At 48.9% G+C, this 16,224-nt stretch overlaps 9 protein-coding genes across 9 annotated transcripts; 5 read left to right on the top strand and 4 right to left on the bottom strand.

The window, feature by feature from the left end:
• Nucleotides 1-2,542: 2,542 nt before the first annotated feature.
• Nucleotides 2,543-3,848, bottom strand: N7529_006584 (putative mitochondrial carrier protein (Rim2); the record flags this gene model as incomplete). The annotated part of the gene is made up of 3 exons (XM_057242111.1): nt 2,543-2,582; nt 2,639-3,592; nt 3,667-3,848. The coding sequence occupies 3 exons, from the start codon at nt 3,846-3,848 to the stop codon at nt 2,543-2,545; spliced, it is 1,176 nt and encodes a 391-aa protein (XP_057097470.1).
• An 843-nt stretch (nt 3,849-4,691) lies between these two features.
• Nucleotides 4,692-5,469, bottom strand: N7529_006583 (60S ribosomal protein eL21; the record flags this gene model as incomplete). Its single annotated transcript, XM_057242110.1, has 4 exons — nt 4,692-5,022; nt 5,139-5,186; nt 5,254-5,321; nt 5,434-5,469. The coding sequence occupies 4 exons, from the start codon at nt 5,467-5,469 to the stop codon at nt 4,692-4,694; spliced, it is 483 nt and encodes a 160-aa protein (XP_057097469.1).
• Nucleotides 5,470-5,750: 281 nt separating this feature from the next.
• On the top strand, nt 5,751-6,607 carry N7529_006582 (40S ribosomal protein uS4; the record flags this gene model as incomplete). Its single annotated transcript, XM_057242109.1, has 5 exons — nt 5,751-5,758; nt 5,810-5,847; nt 5,906-5,924; nt 6,002-6,100; nt 6,196-6,607. The coding sequence occupies 5 exons, from the start codon at nt 5,751-5,753 to the stop codon at nt 6,605-6,607; spliced, it is 576 nt and encodes a 191-aa protein (XP_057097468.1).
• Nucleotides 6,608-6,941: 334 nt separating this feature from the next.
• Nucleotides 6,942-7,937, bottom strand: N7529_006581 (uncharacterized protein; the record flags this gene model as incomplete). Its single annotated transcript, XM_057242108.1, has 3 exons — nt 6,942-7,381; nt 7,445-7,664; nt 7,719-7,937. 3 exons carry the CDS (start codon nt 7,935-7,937, stop codon nt 6,942-6,944), a joined length of 879 nt encoding a protein of 292 aa, XP_057097467.1.
• A 331-nt stretch (nt 7,938-8,268) lies between these two features.
• Nucleotides 8,269-9,638, top strand: N7529_006580 (uncharacterized protein; the record flags this gene model as incomplete). Its single annotated transcript, XM_057242107.1, has 2 exons — nt 8,269-8,390; nt 8,429-9,638. 2 exons carry the CDS (start codon nt 8,269-8,271, stop codon nt 9,636-9,638), a joined length of 1,332 nt encoding a protein of 443 aa, XP_057097466.1.
• Nucleotides 9,639-10,119: 481 nt separating this feature from the next.
• On the top strand, nt 10,120-10,833 carry N7529_006579 (DOPA 4,5-dioxygenase family protein; the record flags this gene model as incomplete). Its single annotated transcript, XM_057242106.1, has 4 exons — nt 10,120-10,190; nt 10,245-10,377; nt 10,432-10,489; nt 10,577-10,833. The coding sequence occupies 4 exons, from the start codon at nt 10,120-10,122 to the stop codon at nt 10,831-10,833; spliced, it is 519 nt and encodes a 172-aa protein (XP_057097465.1).
• A 918-nt stretch (nt 10,834-11,751) lies between these two features.
• On the top strand, nt 11,752-12,000 carry N7529_006578 (uncharacterized protein; the record flags this gene model as incomplete). Its single annotated transcript, XM_057242105.1, has 1 exon — nt 11,752-12,000. The coding sequence occupies one exon, from the start codon at nt 11,752-11,754 to the stop codon at nt 11,998-12,000; it is 249 nt and encodes an 82-aa protein (XP_057097464.1).
• A 506-nt stretch (nt 12,001-12,506) lies between these two features.
• Nucleotides 12,507-13,310, bottom strand: N7529_006577 (uncharacterized protein; the record flags this gene model as incomplete). The annotated part of the gene is made up of 2 exons (XM_057242104.1): nt 12,507-13,245; nt 13,303-13,310. 2 exons carry the CDS (start codon nt 13,308-13,310, stop codon nt 12,507-12,509), a joined length of 747 nt encoding a protein of 248 aa, XP_057097463.1.
• Nucleotides 13,311-14,689: 1,379 nt separating this feature from the next.
• Nucleotides 14,690-16,000, top strand: N7529_006576 (uncharacterized protein; the record flags this gene model as incomplete). Its single annotated transcript, XM_057242103.1, is given in 3 exon segments — nt 14,690-14,993; nt 15,218-15,951; nt 15,962-16,000. 3 exon segments carry the CDS (start codon nt 14,690-14,692, stop codon nt 15,998-16,000), a joined length of 1,077 nt encoding a protein of 358 aa, XP_057097462.1.
• Nucleotides 16,001-16,224: the final 224 nt, after the last annotated feature.

Raw genomic sequence — 16,224 nt, 5'->3', positions numbered from 1 at the left:
TTAAGTGCAGACTGAACACCTGTCAGACGCGAAACATTAGGGGAATTATGCGCCCGATTGGAAGTGGATGCCCTATCGAGTAATGGAATTCAACTTACCTGACGAGGCAAAAGCTGACGAGACGATGAAACAAATGGATGATTTTGTTTTATGTGCTATTTCCCACCCTGGACCAAGTGGACCCTACGCACCAGCCCCTTCTACGCTGAGTATCGTCATAGTTATTAACTACCAAGCTCTAGAGATCCATGAACTGTGGCTGTGCTCACCAGCGCTACCCGGGTCTAGATTCCCATGACTCGGGAAGCTTTTTTGCAGTATAACATAGTATGGGTTTCAGTACTCCGTATGCTGAGGACAATGGCAGCTGAGCTGGCCCAGATAGCTGCTCAAAATCCACATTTCAAATTCTCCTCGTCTTCACCGCTCGCAATCACACTCTGAATCCCATCACATGGCACCGCACAGATGCCTCAAAGATTCTGAAGAAGATGCGGTGAAGGGGTATACACATCGCATCAATTTCATCACACCCTCTTATGCAGCCTATGACCAAAAAGTATATTCCAAGCCTCTAGACATCCGCGCCTGTTTCATAAAATAAGAAAAATAACAAATTAAAATGAAGAATTCGCACTCTTGGACTTACACCGCAAGAATTAATTAGCAATCTTGAAATTGTAACCCGGGTGGTTCACTAGTACCGTCATCTCCCAGCAACGAGGTCATCTTAGAGTAGGGACATCTTAGAGTAGGGATTATTTCGTGGCAGAGTTGGGATCTCCCCTGGAGCACAAGGAATTACCTTGCATACATCACTTACACTCTTACCGTAAGAAGTCAAATAATACTAGGGTTACTAGCCACAGTGGATCCTAAAGCCATAATGTTAATTCAATAATTTGATTGAATTCTACGTTGCAGATCGTGCGACTCATTCTTCAAATAGCGGGCGGAGGATTTACCCGGGCAGCAAAGTAGGGGAAGAAAAATGGAGGGACATTCTTTGCTTTTTCCGCGTGGCCTCAGATTCGACAAGTCACATCAATGGACCCTAGGTGGCGCAGGCCTCTTTTCGACTTCAACAGCATATCATTGTGATTACTAAACCACTCGTTCTCAAGTGTCAGGTGTCTTGTCCCCGTGTAAAAGGACCCGTGTCAATTTAATTCAGAAATTCAGACAAATATGCACGATATAGTGAAAGACTCTAAGCCACGAAGCCGGGACAAGCAACAATGACGATCTAGACTGATCGACCTGCAAGAGGAACCTCATTCTATCCACCTGGCAGTCATGCGAACAGAGTCTGAAACACAAAGGGGGTGGTTTGTGTGGATATCTTGAATCAATTCTCCGTCAGATTCTGTGTCCAAACTCCCTTCTAGAACCTTTCTGCTTTAGGTGCGCAGTGAGATTACGACAACCGGGCACAGATCCCCATTTCCATACATCCTGACCAAAGGCGCTCCTGTAGGGAATTAAAGACCCCCAAAAATATAAATTAATCACCAGTCCAGTCAGAGCATCCATTTAGCGATCAGCAGTCAAGTACATGAATGCCACAGGGCGTTCATGTCCGAGATACCGGGCGCAGAGTGCTTACCGCAAGTTCAAGGACATAAATCGGCCAAGCTAGAGCAAGGCACCGAACTAAACGGATACAAGAGATAGTCCACCGCTCGGAATTGGCTAGTGGCAATCCAATCACTGCTGAAAGCAGGGGTCTGACAGTAATACGAGAAGTCTATCCACTGCTGTCAAGTATTGGCTGGTGGTCTCAAGGAGTCTTCGGACTAGCTAGTTCGCTTGCACATTCATAGCGATGGTTTGGGGTTTTTTTAGGGGGTAGAATAATGAAAACAGGGAAACAAACAGGTCATGGTCGGTGCGTGGGTATAGAACTGTCCGCACAGGTGCCTAGCAGGGGTCAGTCGTAGAAAGATACCTGATTTGGTCTATGTGCCGATGCCAGGTCTTTATGGAATGTGAATGTCTACGTATAACAATGAAATGAGGACCCTCTGGATAGGCAGTGCAGGGACATAAGCATTGACCGCAATTCGACTATTGCGGGGGATCATGTAATGGGCTTAATAAACCAAGTAAAGTCTTGCATTGGTAGCTCTATGTCATGTAAGTAATAAATCTACCTGCTCCTTTCTTTTTTGCTCTGCCACGCCTTGAAGGCAAAGAAATTATATAGTACATGAGTGGCAGAGTAGCGAAAACAACAGTGAAGGAGACGGATGATCAACTACCAGAGGGATATCCGTCTTCTGTCAAAGTGGAGCCATGTAGGAGTAGAGACGTCTGTCTAGAAATCAAATGTGAACTCAAATCGTGTGCGCCCTAGACATACTCCGTACAGGTGGCTGTTTCCCTGTATATGCAGAGTAAAGGAAACACCCAAAAGAAAAATTCTCCCAAGTCACCCTGAGAGGCGGAGAGCGGAGAGAAAGGCGCGAAATAAACTAAATGTTGTACAGGGGCAAGAGTTGAGAGTCGTGTGACTAGGTGATTGATGAAGGTCGAAGGCATGTTATGATGTCGTGCCAAACATTCGCAAAATGACCTCGTACCTTGTAAATAATCAGTATATCATGTCTTCAGCTGAAGGAACATTGAGGCAACTTACATTCCGAACATAATCGCAGCGGAGGGCACGACACGAAGCAAGTGCGGTGTCAAGCCACCGTACATGGCCACCATACCCTCCTCTTTCCAAACGGTCTTGAAGCACTGAGCCAAGCCAGTGTACTTCATTTCAACCTTGCCATTTCCCACTGAGACGGTCGGTGCCTGACGTAACCGTGTCCGCACGACCTCATGGGGGTAAGTGATCGCAGCAGCGATCAGCTTGGCCAAACCAGCAGCACTGATACGACCACCCCACAGCTCTGCAGAGTCCCACGAGGTGTAGTCATATCCAGGATCTGATTTCTTCAGGGAATCACGGCGGGCGAGGTACATTTTCATTTGCTCGTACATCACCCACTGCAGCGAGGATTCTGTCACACCAAGGTAGGAAGCGGATAGGCCACGGTAGAGACCCTTGATGCCTTCATGGCGCACAGTCTGTTTCACACAGTCGAAACTGTTCCGATACTGGCGACTCTTCCCATGTTCCGCATTGGACTTATCCAGTTGCAGCCGTGTTTTGACCAGCCAGATCGGGTTGGTCGCGGTGCCCGTGGCGATGCCGGCAATCGCGGCTGCCGCGAGGTGGATGCCCATAGGAGTCTGCTCGGCAGTCCGATAGTTGAAGTATTCGCTCAGTATGCGTTTTCCGTTTCCATATACGTAGAAGTTGATAGCGCGTGCTGGTACCACGCCTATCAGGTTCGGTCCCAGTCCCTTGAACAGTGCACGCCATCCTTCGTGGACGTGTATAGAGCGGAGGATCTGGAAGGTTTCACTGAAATGCATGCCCGCCGTCCGGGTCCAGGATACCAAGGTTATAGATGACGGTTTGGGCGCGGGTTTGGCAGCGCGCAGGGCCTGGAGTTGTGCCTGATAGAAATCGGATTGTAGGCGCGTCTTCAAGACATCGAGCGGCGAAGTAAGAGTTGCAGCAGTCATGCCTCCTAACCTATATCCTTCAATTATGAATTATGTTCGGATTTTATTATATGACGCATTGGGGGTTCTTTCTGAGCGACGTACCCTCCAGCAATAAAGTGTGTGAATGGCTTTGCATCGGGCTTTTCTTCACGAGCCGGTGGTGTCCGGTTTGGGATGACATCGCCCATTTCTCGTGATTGCGGGATTGAATCTTTATTGAGTGATGATGCGCTTCCCATATGCGCCTGCGCAGAGCTGGGAGCTGGGGTAGTTGACAAGGTCATCGGGGACGGAGGTAGGGACCGTCAGGAAGGCTGACGGTTGTCGAAGATGATTAGAATGAAAATATGAAAAGTAGGGTCCGACTAAATCATAGTAGTTCGAATGGTAGTGGTCAAATAGTGTACACTGGAAGTAATGTAGTTGAAGTTGAAGGCTTGTCCGGAGTAATATTTTTTTCTTGCGGGCTCGTTCTCCGCTCCGTTCCCCAGGGGGAGGCCACATTTCTAAGGGGGCAACTTTCTTTGGATTTACAGGCGATCATGTTTGAATAGATTCTCTAGTAATCAAAGCAATTAATATTCGATGTTCTTTTAGTGAGGTAGTGATGTAGCCGGTAATCCCAGACTTGAAGAATATCTAGTTATACATATAGTTGTCAGGTGCACGAAACATATACATATACTTTCATTCGGAATTGGCGGAAGTAGAGAAGTCTAGGCCCAGTGCGCACGAATGGGCATACGTACGATGTTGTACAATGTAGGTAGAGCAGCGGATTGAATATTAAGATCGTAATCGAATGTCGGGATCATCAAGGTATCAGTATCTATATGGCTGCCGATCAAACGCAAGAGCAAAAATGAACATCACTACAAGTCTAGGACTAAGGGCAAATCTGGATCAAGTTGCAGATCCAGAAAAACATTTTAGACATAAACTCGGAAATTTTTTGATTTTGTTTCATTCAGGGGAATCTATGCACAGGCGAGAGATGTGCCAGGGCATCCGAAACCCTTTGCGCTTCGTCTCATCAAAGTCCATTTTAGTCTTTAGGCAAAAATGGAGTGAAAACCCAGTAAACACCTAACAACCGAACACACCGTTCCAATTCCAAAGCGATCCCTTTAAATGTGGGTGTCGTAGGCGATGGGAACGACGGTCTCGGGCTTGTTGCCAGCCTGCTTGACCATGTGGGCCTCACGGGGACCAACGGCCTGGCGCTTCAGGTGAACGTGGATACCCTTCTCCTTGGCCTCACGCTTCTTGAGGGCGTTCTCCTTGACACGCTTGATGAAGTCCTCGCGGGAGCGGGAGTGCTGGACGTGCTCAATGCGGACGCTGATGCGCTTCTCGAGGTAGCGGTTGTCGACCTTCTTGTAGAGGATGACACCGACGGAGGACTTGGTGACGTTGTAGACGACACCGGTCTTACCGTGGTAGACCTTGTGGGGCATACTGTTCAACTGTTAGAATTCTGATTTTTCCTTCGGAGTTCGCAATGCCCATGTTGTATGATCGCGGTTGACGGTCGGGGCGAATGCGCTGGATAGAGTGTTCGGAGATGTACTGACCCCTTCTGGACGGCACCGTTAACCTTGAGGTCGACAATGTCACCAACACTATAGAAAATTTCCGTCAGAGTTCAATTCTTATAATTTGTTCGAGATTCGAGGGATTTGATCGTACCGGTAGGTCTTCATGTAAGTAGAGAGACGGATCATTCCGCTCTCCTTGAAGCCACGGCTGAAGGCATACTGTCGTCTCGTTAGCAACCATTCCGATAAATCCTCCAAAAGTTTCGTGTCGATCCAAAGATCCCTCCCAATATCAAAAAAATCGTATGTCGCAAAGGTGATATAAACGTACCCGAGTGCCGGCGCGCAGACCGTACGAGTGAGGCATGACGGCGGTGTTGTGTTGGTTGCTGGGGGTTGATTTGTCGACAAGGCGTTCAATACGCTGGAGGATAATCTTCCAAGTGTTGCCGGGTTGTGGATGTGCTGAGTCATCTAGGGTTGAAGCCCTCTAGCAAGCCTGTGTAATAATTTTTTGATTGGTTAATAGTTTTTGAAATGCCCCACTATTTTCGTTAACTGGAACTTGCGACTCAACTTACCCTCTTCCTTCTTGCTTTTGTGTGTTCTCTCTTCGACGACATCCTCCGCCCAACCTAACCCGCAGCCATGGCCCCGTGAGTTATATCGATAATTGATGCTATATCCGCATTCTAATCGTTTTGCAGTCGCGTCTCCTCCAAGACCTACAAGGTCCCTCGTCGCCGTAAGTCAATTTTGATGAATTCTTGTCCTTAGAGATTTGAAGCTAACTTCTATCATAGCCTTCGAGTCCGCTCGCCTGTTAGTACTCTCCGGCCACTGATCAGAAGCGTGCTTCTGTTCATGTCGTGTTCATATCTCTAATCAATTTCTTCTAGTGACTCTGAACTCAAGGTTGTCGGAGAGTTCGGTCTGCGCAACAAGCGTGAGGTGTGGCGTGTTCAGCTCACCCTCTCCAAGATCCGTCGTGCTGCTCGGTATGTTCAGAAAAACTATGTGGATCTGCGAGGCACCGAGTTATCGGGTCTCTGCAAAGTTGAGGGACATTGCGCTAATTTTTCTCTCCGCACAGTGAGCTCCTCACTCTCGACGAGAAGGACCCCAAGCGTCTGTTCGAAGGAAATGCCCTCATTCGCCGTCTCGTCCGCATCGGTGTGCTCGATGAGTCCCGCATGAAGCTCGATTACGTCCTTGCCCTCAAGGTCGAGGATTTCCTTGAGCGTCGTCTCCAGACCTGTGTCTACAAGCTCGGTCTCGCCAAGTCCATCCACCACGCCCGTGTCCTCATTCGCCAGCGTCACATCCGCGTCGGAAAGCAGATCGTCAACGTTCCCTCGTTCATGGTCCGTCTTGACTCCCAGAAGCACATTGACTTCTCCCTCACCTCTCCCTTCGGTGGCGGCCGTCCCGGTCGTGTGCGCCGCAAGAAGGCCGCTGCCGCCGCCGAGGGTGGTGATGCCGAGGAGGAGGAGGATGAGGAATAAATTATTCCTCGTTTCTAAAAAATGGAGTACGGTCGGGTTTCGCTTGGGGCACCTCCAGCCTTCGGAGGTTCAAAATGACTGCATCACAGCGTCTCATGTTGTACGATCATGCAATACAATGAATCAAAAACAGCTAAAAGGCTTCAATTTGGAACCCGAATCTAATGATCTCAAATTCATTTTGAATCTCTCGTAATCTGCACTAGTAATATCCCCGGACCCATATATGTACAGTAGATCCTAAAACGCCAATTCTCTCGTCCCCACCTAGAAGAAACCCAGTCGTTCATTCCTCGTGTCGTCGTAGTCAAGCCTGAACTTGGCCTGCATGTTATCATACCTCGGTTCCCACCAATTCTTTAAGTATCTCCTCAGCGCCCCGGTACCACCGACCCATTTCCTCTAACCCATCACTTTCGCCCTGTTGTTTCTTTCGTTGTGCTTCTTGAGCTTGCGCAATGGCCTCCGACCTACGTCGCTCGAGTACACTGCGCTCCCTCTCCATTGCCTCCGCCTCTCGAGTTTTCCGAGGCAGCGTGTTCTTCACAGCAGCCAACTGACGATTCAGCGCTGCTAGTTCCGCCTCACGTTCTGTCAACAGTGTCAAGGTCGCCGGAAGGGGAAGGTTTTGCGACGAAGAAATATTGTGAGGATCGGAAGGGTCCATGTTGGCGACCTGTTTAGCGCGAAGACCGGCGATAGTGGACTCGAGATTCTCAATTGAGGCGGGCAATGTGGAGAGTTGTGTTGCTTGAAGTTCGACGTTCTTGTATCCTGTTGAGATAAGACGACTCAGTCAGTATGTGCACGTGTCATAGGCACCGAGCCGACACTCACGGCTTGCCAAATCACGGCCCATTTGCTCCATTTCTTCAATCATCACCCGCGCTTCCTCCTTTCGTGCTTTGAGCCCGGCTTTCACCTCAGCCATTTGTGCCTCCAATTCTATGTTCTCATTGTGTCCGACAATCACGGGCGGGTCGCCGACAATCGAGCGCAGGAACTTTTCTTTCGTGACTTGCTCCAGATAAGAGAATCGCAACTTGGAGAATAGTTCCTATGCAAAACATGAGTGTATAATTCTCTGGCGGGGTATTTTGGCACTACGGACCTTATAATGCGCGAGGTCTGCCTCCAGAGAGGCAGGAGTCGGGTTGTCCAGGTTTGAAACAGAAACATCTGAGGTTCTTTTTGAGGGGGACGAATATGAGCCTCGCACCTCGGTGGAAATTGGCTCGCTGATGCGAATGATCGCGAGTCGCTTCTTCAAATCGCCATTCTGCTCCAGCTGCTGAAGTGCTGCTAAAGCTTCATCTGATGTACTCGCCATTTTGAGGCTGCTTGAACTTTGCAGACTATATTCCCTGTTTTCGAAGCGACGAGAATTGCTCAATTTAAGTGAAGCTCGAGTTCAAAACAAAGAGATGCGGGAACTATCGCGATAACCTCACAAGGCGGTGAGTCAACTTTTCTGGTAGGGCGCTTTGGTCTTCGCCTCTTTGTCCTTCGGTCCTTGTTTCGTCTGAAATTGCTCCCAGGGCCTTGGTTCTTCTTATGCAATGGCTCTATGATATACCATAACTATTCATTTGTTTGCCTTGCCCTCCTTGGTCGCTTATTCAATCACTGAGAAACCCCGCAATCTGCGACTTAATTGCATCATGGACGACGACTATGTTGCGCAGATCCTTGCCAAGGAGGCCAAGGAAAGTTCCATAAAATACTCATCTCAAGGCCTCAGTGCTTTGATGCCTTCAAAGTTTGTCTGCCCTTACACTCTGCGGTTTGCTTGTCACGAGGCTCACAAGCATTCACTTACAGACCGACAAGCAATGTCCCCAAACCTAACACCCGCTTTTTACGCAACCTCATCAAAGTGACAGATAGCCATAACACGGCTCTCAAGCTCAAAGAGGAAAGAGAAGCTCGAGAGCGCATACGTCAATTGAAATCGCAGGCTTCAGGTGCTTCGCCTTCAACATCATCAAACCTTACATCCCGACGATCTAGTGATCGAAGTGGGCCGCGAGCGTCAAAGGAACATCGAAGAGATGATCATGAGGACAGCCATCGCTCGCATCGGAGAAGGCATCTAAGTCGTTCTCCTTCGGCTGAACGAGACCGATCAAGGCGCCATCGAAGAAGAGATGAGGGCCATGACGGGGTTGAAGAGAAACACAGAAACCGTGATGGGCACAGACGTGAACGCCGTGAACACGAGTCATCCAGAAAAGATCGGCGCGAAAGAGATAAGGAACATACCAGGCAGCGACATGACCGGTCGTACTCGAAGTCAAGGTCCCGCAGCCGTTCGCCGCGTAGGGACCGAAGTAGGGACCGCAGTGCTGGCCGTCACCGCCATCGACGACACGACCGCCGATCTGACCACTATACACGCTCTCGTTCTCATTCACCAGAAATCCGCAAATCTCGGTCATCGAAGCATGTTGATCCATCATCCCATTCGTCACGTCGTCCTCGCCCTGGAACTACCTCCCGACATCACCAAGCGTCGCCTCCTTCAACACTCTTGACTGAGGCTGGCGATGAATCAGATCCCCTCGAAGACATTGTCGGGCCTCTTCCTCCCCGACAGAAGGAGGCACCTCTCCGCTCCCGCGGGCGAGGCGCCTACAAACCCAGCATGAGCAACATAGATGCTCACTTTGCGCCTGGCTACGATCCGACTACCGACGTCCACCTGGAGGAGGACAATCTGCACTCCATGGATCAGCAATCTTCTCGTCGTCATGTCGCCGGGCTCATGACGAAAGACGATGACTGGGACATGGCGCTCGAGTCACTTCGTGATCGCACGCGCTGGAAACAGAAAGGTGAGGAGAGGTTGCGTGCAGCCGGAATCAATGAAGCAACGATTGATCAATGGAAGAACAATACTGCTTTCACTGGATTGGATGGTGAAGGTAACCCAGAAAATGTACAATGGTCGAAGAAAGGCGAGGGGCGCGAATGGGATCGCGGCAAATTTGTGGATGATGATGGGCACATTGATATTCGGGCTGCCTGGTAGTCCTAGTGGTCTGATATTTGGCGTTCGAAGGTTGTTTCTAAGATACCACGGTGCGTATATATATCTAGTAAAATCATTATTTCTCGCTATTTTTGCTATTTTTATCAAGGATATTTTTTTTTTCATCCAAGCACCTACATAGACAACGTTGAAATATATTAAATTGTGTAATATTTGATTTGACATTCGAATCTCAAATTTCCAACTCGGAGCCCCGGGGCGTTCCGCAGGTTTGTCATAGTGCGGAACTCCGCCGGTGTGATGATGATACAACGACATTTATTGACGCCATTGTTAACTATTGGCTAATGCTGAGGAATCCTACCTAGGTATGCATGAGACCCGTGGACACCTCGACTGATTGATAAGACTCGCTCCAATTTCCCTTCGCTGGAAAACTCTATACACCTCCGACATTGCATATATATATAATTGCATATATTTCCGGTTTTGACTACTTCCTTCAAACTTCATAGCCAACATGTCAGACCCATCTGCCTACACTTACCCATCCCCACTAGAGGGATATGAGAACTTGGAGCCATTGACCGAGTTAGTGTTCCTACATAAAACTCACACAATATAAGCCATACTAACCCTCTCCAGAGAGAAAAACGAGGATGGCAAATCATTGAAGAACCCCCAGCATGGAGTTCTGAGCAAAGCCTACGAAGAGTTCCCCGACCCTCTCTCGAAAGGCCGAGACGGAGGCTTCGACGTCCACATCTATTATTTCCAAGTATGCCACGCGACTGCCCCCACCAAAATCAGCATGTCCTAATATCTCAATCAGAACAACCCCGCTCAAGTCACATACGCCAAAGAGCTATGGGAACGAATCAGACGAGAATGTAAGCACACTTCCCTCGACCTAGGGACCTCGGCTGGTCATCTCTACGGGCTTTCGTTTGTCTTGATACATTGCTTACTCGCGACAGTTCCCGAGCTGAGGATCTACCGTTTCTGGGACCGACCTATTGGCCCTCATCCTGTGGCCATGTTCGAGGTGAACCTCTTCACACCCGCACAGTTCGGTGCCTTTATTCCCTGGCTGGTTATCAATCGTGGCCCGTTGAGTGCTCTGCTTCATCCCAATACGGTGGAGTCGGAGGATGAGCGCAACCATACTCAACGCGCCACTTGGCTGGGAGATCGAATCCCCTTGGATACGAGTATTTTCAAACAACGAGGTTGAATGGAGGCAGAAAGATTGATCACGCTGTTGGTCGTGTAATTGCCTCGGGTGTCTCCATACCCCCACTACAACTGTATATACGTATGTTGATACAGTACTTCCGGAAATCGGTGTCATCACCTATACTCTTTAATAGTTTCTCTAACCCTAATGCCAAGATCCACTGGCCTAAATTTAGTAATCACCTGGAATAGTGATATTCCCACAATTTGCAAGTACAGTATTTTACAGGGATAAGTTACATTACACAGTCTCGTAAGTGTATGGGGTGCTACTGTAGAAGGTTCCATAGAAATGCAAACTGCCCAAACCGAAAACCGAAAGAGTGAAAATGTACCAGGCGGATCTGGCAAGCTGTCACTGTTCTCGTACCACTCCAGCGACCAGTGGGGATCAGGGCGCTTACTTAGAACCAGGCAGCACGGACTATGGTCTATAGTACCTAGCTGGCTCACTGAACATTCATGAACCTGACAACCACTATACTAAGCCTATCAGCCACACATTCCTCCTTTACGCGTCGTAGCACCCCTTTATTCAAGCTAAAATGCGATGATACCACAACTAGGCTCCTCAGTAGCATGATCTACCTTGAGAGGATGACAATGACTGTGTTTGACGATGACGATATCCTCCACCCTGGAATACCATATTCGTGGGAACGGACCCTTTTGTATGCCCCCACCCCCTGTTATCTTGGCTATGGATGCACGCCATCTGTAATTTGCTCTTCGCCCGACCCCGAGGACATAGTGTATGAATGTCCATCTCCCCTGCATGAAACAGTCTAACCAACTGGGATTTACGTCAGTGGTTAAACGGGATAGGGGTAGATCACCTGATGGACAACCACTAACGTGTACTCATTACCAGATCGAGTGGAGGGTAAATTTGAACAACCGGGTTGCGATAAAGGACATGGAACAAGACCTAGCTTTGCCACCTAGTACTTACTGGGAACAATTAAGAGAGAAGGCTGATGATGTTTTACGCCGAAAGGTAGCCCGTAATCGACGGGTGAAATCAGACGATACCAAGTTGGTGGTATCTGTCAATGACCGCTCTCAATGTGATCTTACGAAGTGCTTCGAGGTAGACCCCAATCCAACGGGCAACGCCATTACACCCCTTCTGGATGGATACGGTACTCGCTCAGAGCACGATTAAAAACACGAAAACAAAGCTGAACGCGACGCGGATCATCTTATTGAATTCCTTCACGGAAATGTATTACATAGGCACGGGAGACCCAACACCCCTTGCCCGCTAGATATACGCTAACCCAATTAGGATAGGCCAAACTGTGTAGCGCAGTACCTCCTAATGTCACTCTTGCAAGATAAGGGTCTGATCTATTTCCTTTTTTCTAGATGGAGCAGTTGTTCTTTCTTAGAACGTGCCGCTGAAATATGCAGGCAACTTGTTACACACCTTGCATTCCTCTCGCATTTTGATCTGCAGAGGTCGATCATGATCGACTTGTACACAATGATACTGCCGAACTCGATGACTGCTTTAGAATTCTGGCGTCATATCTGGGCCCCTCAGCTGTCTGCAAAGAGGGTGCTTCTTAGCTCCACCTCTTTTGGGGGAATACATAAATATCACATCTACCCCAACACTAACACTGTCGTACACCATCCCAATTCTCTGATTTTTCTTTGCTTGAGAACTCAAAGCTCCACCCAAGATATTTGCCCACTATGAAACTGTCTGTCACCACTATGGTCGTGCTCGCCTCCATGGCGTTGGCGAGGCCAATCACTGTACGCTTCTCCAAGATGTAATACTTGCTTCACGATAACTGACTGGCCATTTTGGAGCAGGGCCTTGGCACATCTGAGATTGGCAAAGTCGAAAGCGTCCAGGAAGGCCGTCTTGATCCTTCTCAAGGAAACCATCGTGGTATCACCCGCCGTTCCCCCCAGGAGGAAAACGAGGAGGAGCGCTTGACCCGCCGTGTCCCGCAGGATGATGGGAGCGAGGAAGAGGAGCGCTTGACCCGCCGTGTCCCTCAGGAGGAGAGCGAGCAAGAGGAGCGCTTGACCCGCCGTGTCCCTCAGGATGATGGGAGCGAGGAAGAGGAGCGCTTGACCCGCCGTGTCCCTCAGGATGAGAGCGAGGAGGAGCGCTTGACCCGCCGTGTCCCTCAGGATGAGAGCGAGCAAGAGGAGCGCTTGACCCGCCGTGTCCCTCAGGAGGAGAGCGAGCAAGAGGAGCGCTTGACCCGCCGTGTCCCTCAGGAGGAGAGCGAGGAGGAGCGCTTGACCCGCCGTGTCCCTCAGGATGATGGGAGCGAGGAAGAGGAGCGCTTGACCCGCCGTGTCCCTCAGGATGAGAGCGAGGAGGAGCGCTTGACCCGCCGTGTCCCTCAGGATGAGAGCGAGGAGGAGCGCTTGACCCGCCCCGCCCCTCAGGAGGACACAGAGTAAGTCGAAAGACGTGCTCTACGGCAATTAGGCTCCAGACATAGACATAACTTTTCGGCGCGGTCTAGTTGGCTACACATCTCTTCAGTCTAGCCATATGACATCCTATAGCTCTTCAATATCAAGACCTGCGTTCCAGAAGTGCCCTCTTACGCCTTGCTTCTTTGCTCCCACCTTACCAACACGCCTTTCAAGGAAGTTATAAACTCCTTGACCGGGATTTTCATTGTAAGACTGCTAATGCCGCCGAATGAACGCTTTCAGTTCAGCAAAAAACTCTTGTCTGGCGAACACGGTGGTAGATATACCAGCCTAACCCCCCTCTCACGGCACATGTGCTCCATCCTCCCGGAACGATGAAAAAATGCGTTATCCATGATGAGAACTGACTTTGGCTCGGAGTAATTCCGCAGTGTTGTAGAAGTTCCTCAATAAAATCTTCAAAGAATAAGGCATCCGTTGAGCCTTGGAAAACACGGGAGAGTATTACTCCATCCTACACATACGCAGGAAGAATCTGATACCGGTGATCGCGATGAAATTCGATACTTGGACAGGAATCGTGCCAAGAGGAGACCACCCTGTTCTTCTGAACCCTATCCGCTTATCACACCCTAACTCATCCACATAGACCAAGTGGTACGAGCAAAACTCAGAGATTAAATGACAGTAATCACCACGGAAATCCGCGTTTCGCTCTTTTGCCTTTTGCCTTGCTGTCTTCTTTGACCGTCCTTTGCGATGCAAAGCATCGCTGGTCGTGGACGTGGGTATGGATACGTCGAATACATCCAGCAAGAATTTTTCCATTTCATAAAGGTGTAAACCCGGCTTTTCAAGTAGACGGTCACACAGTGCTTTCGGCTCAATTGGCGTGATGCTTCGTGGCCGTCCATCTTTGATGGAAGGAGCTTTGATGCTACCGAAAAGCCGCATATTAGAGCGGATCCTAGTGATCGCGCGTTGGCTGCAGCCAGCAGCTTCAGCTATTTGGGCGGTCGTTAATTCACCACTGCTTATCATACCATGAATAAACTCGAGCGTAGATTTGGCTAAGTTGGGAGCCATGGTTGGTTGCAGTACTAGTGTAAGTGATTTGGTTGTCAACGAAGACATTTCGGTGTGACGGGAGGTGGGGCTAGCAGGAGCCACCCGCTGACCAAATCGGTTAGTTCGAAATACTGTATAAATTGCTTCACAAAACTGGAATAATTATATGGTCTCATTGATGAGACATTCTAGAAAAGAGAAACTGAACGACGATAAATCAATAAATCTACAGCTGCTGCAATAATCTGCATAACTTACATATGTATCGTTCGATCGGCCTCCCAAAAGGGATTAGCGTGTGATGATGGGGACTGCAGGGGGTGCGAACGACTTTCCAATTTTCGCAACAGGTTTCCTATAGACTCGACAGTTTAATCATGGCTGTTGATAAAAGTAGGGATTCTGAGCCAATCCCAGCAGAAACTGGTGGCCTCGAGGGCACAACACCAACTGACAATGAGAAAAACGACGATCAATCTTTTCCAGACGGAGGCTGGCGCGCATGGAGCGTTGTTCTGGGGTCCTGGTGTCTGATGGTTCCATCATTTGGACTTCTAAATACAATTGGCGTGTTTCAAACGTATTTGGCCGAGCATCAATTGAAAGATTTCTCGACATTTTCTATCGGGTGGATCTTCAGCTTGTATGCCTTCTTCATATACTTCGGAAGTGTGCAGATAGGTGAGTCTCCTAGTGCTTCTCAGCCCCAGATTTTTTCTTGCTTTCGATGATACTGACACTCAAAGGACCTATATTTGATGCACACGGGATCGCACCTGTGTTAGTCCCAGGATGTGTAGGGCTTGTGGCTTCGGTGATGATATTCAGCGTTGCTGAAGGTATGTGACTGCTATTTCTTTCAAGCTTGATCGATCTAATATGTTTCCTTCTTCTTCCTTGTCTAGAGTACTACCATTTCATGCTTGGATTCAGTGTTCTTGGTGGTATCTCTGCATCTATGGTCTTCACCCCTAGCGTTGCCTGTATAGCGCATTGGTTCCTTCGACGCCGCGCATTAGCCACAGGAGTAGCTGCAACCGCCGGTGGCGCTGGCGGTATCATTTTTCCACTCATAGTCTCAAGCCTGACTGGGACCGTGGGGTTCGCATGGGCTATTCGAATCATTGGATTTATCAGCGCTGGGTTTTGTGGGGTGGGCACCCTTCTCTTGAGAACCAGGCTACCTCGAGATCCGATGAAAAAAGGCACCATTGATATCGGCGCTCTGCGAGAACGACAATTTGCGTTGTTGTCGGCTGCTGTTCTTCTGGTTGATTTTGCATTGTTGATTCCGTTGACTTATTTACCATCCTATGCCCAATCGCATGGAATGAAAACCTCACTTGCATACCAGCTTGCATCAATACTGAGTGCAGCATCAATCTTTGGGAGGACTTTCTCGGGTTACTTCGCGGATCGCTTGGGGCGATTCAATATGATGATAATCTGCACGTTTGTTTGTTGTGTGATTACACTTGTTCTCTGGCTGCCTGCTCGATCGAACTCGGCAGCAATATTGGCATATACTGTGTTATTTGGGTTCTGGAGTGGATCTGCCATCAGTTTGCCTCCCGTCTGTGTGGCACAAATCTCTAAAACAGAGGATTTTGGAAAGCGCTACGGGACAACATATTTTTTGGTCAGTTTAGGCACACTTTTGGCAATTCCAATTGGAGGTGGGCTTTTGAGGGCCCAGGTTCCGCCAGGAGGTAAGGAGAACTACTCCGCCCTTATCATTTTTTGTGGAGTGATATACTTTTTTGCTTGTCTGCTGTTTGTTTTAGCGAGATGCGCAGGTCCTGGTCGGAAGACGAAAGTATTTTGACTTTACGCTGTCCTTTGATCTATAGATCTAAAAAACGCCGGTTCCGCCGCAAAGAGCAGAGAATTTTGAGATAAAAGCCCTTCTAGC

Source organism: Penicillium soppii (assembly GCF_028829465.1).
Source record: "Penicillium soppii strain IBT 18220 chromosome Unknown utg000005l, whole genome shotgun sequence".
Classification (NCBI taxonomy): domain Eukaryota; kingdom Fungi; phylum Ascomycota; class Eurotiomycetes; order Eurotiales; family Aspergillaceae; genus Penicillium; species Penicillium soppii.
The sequence above is the reverse complement of the archived record's forward strand: the minus strand, read 5'-3'. Positions and strand labels throughout refer to the sequence as shown.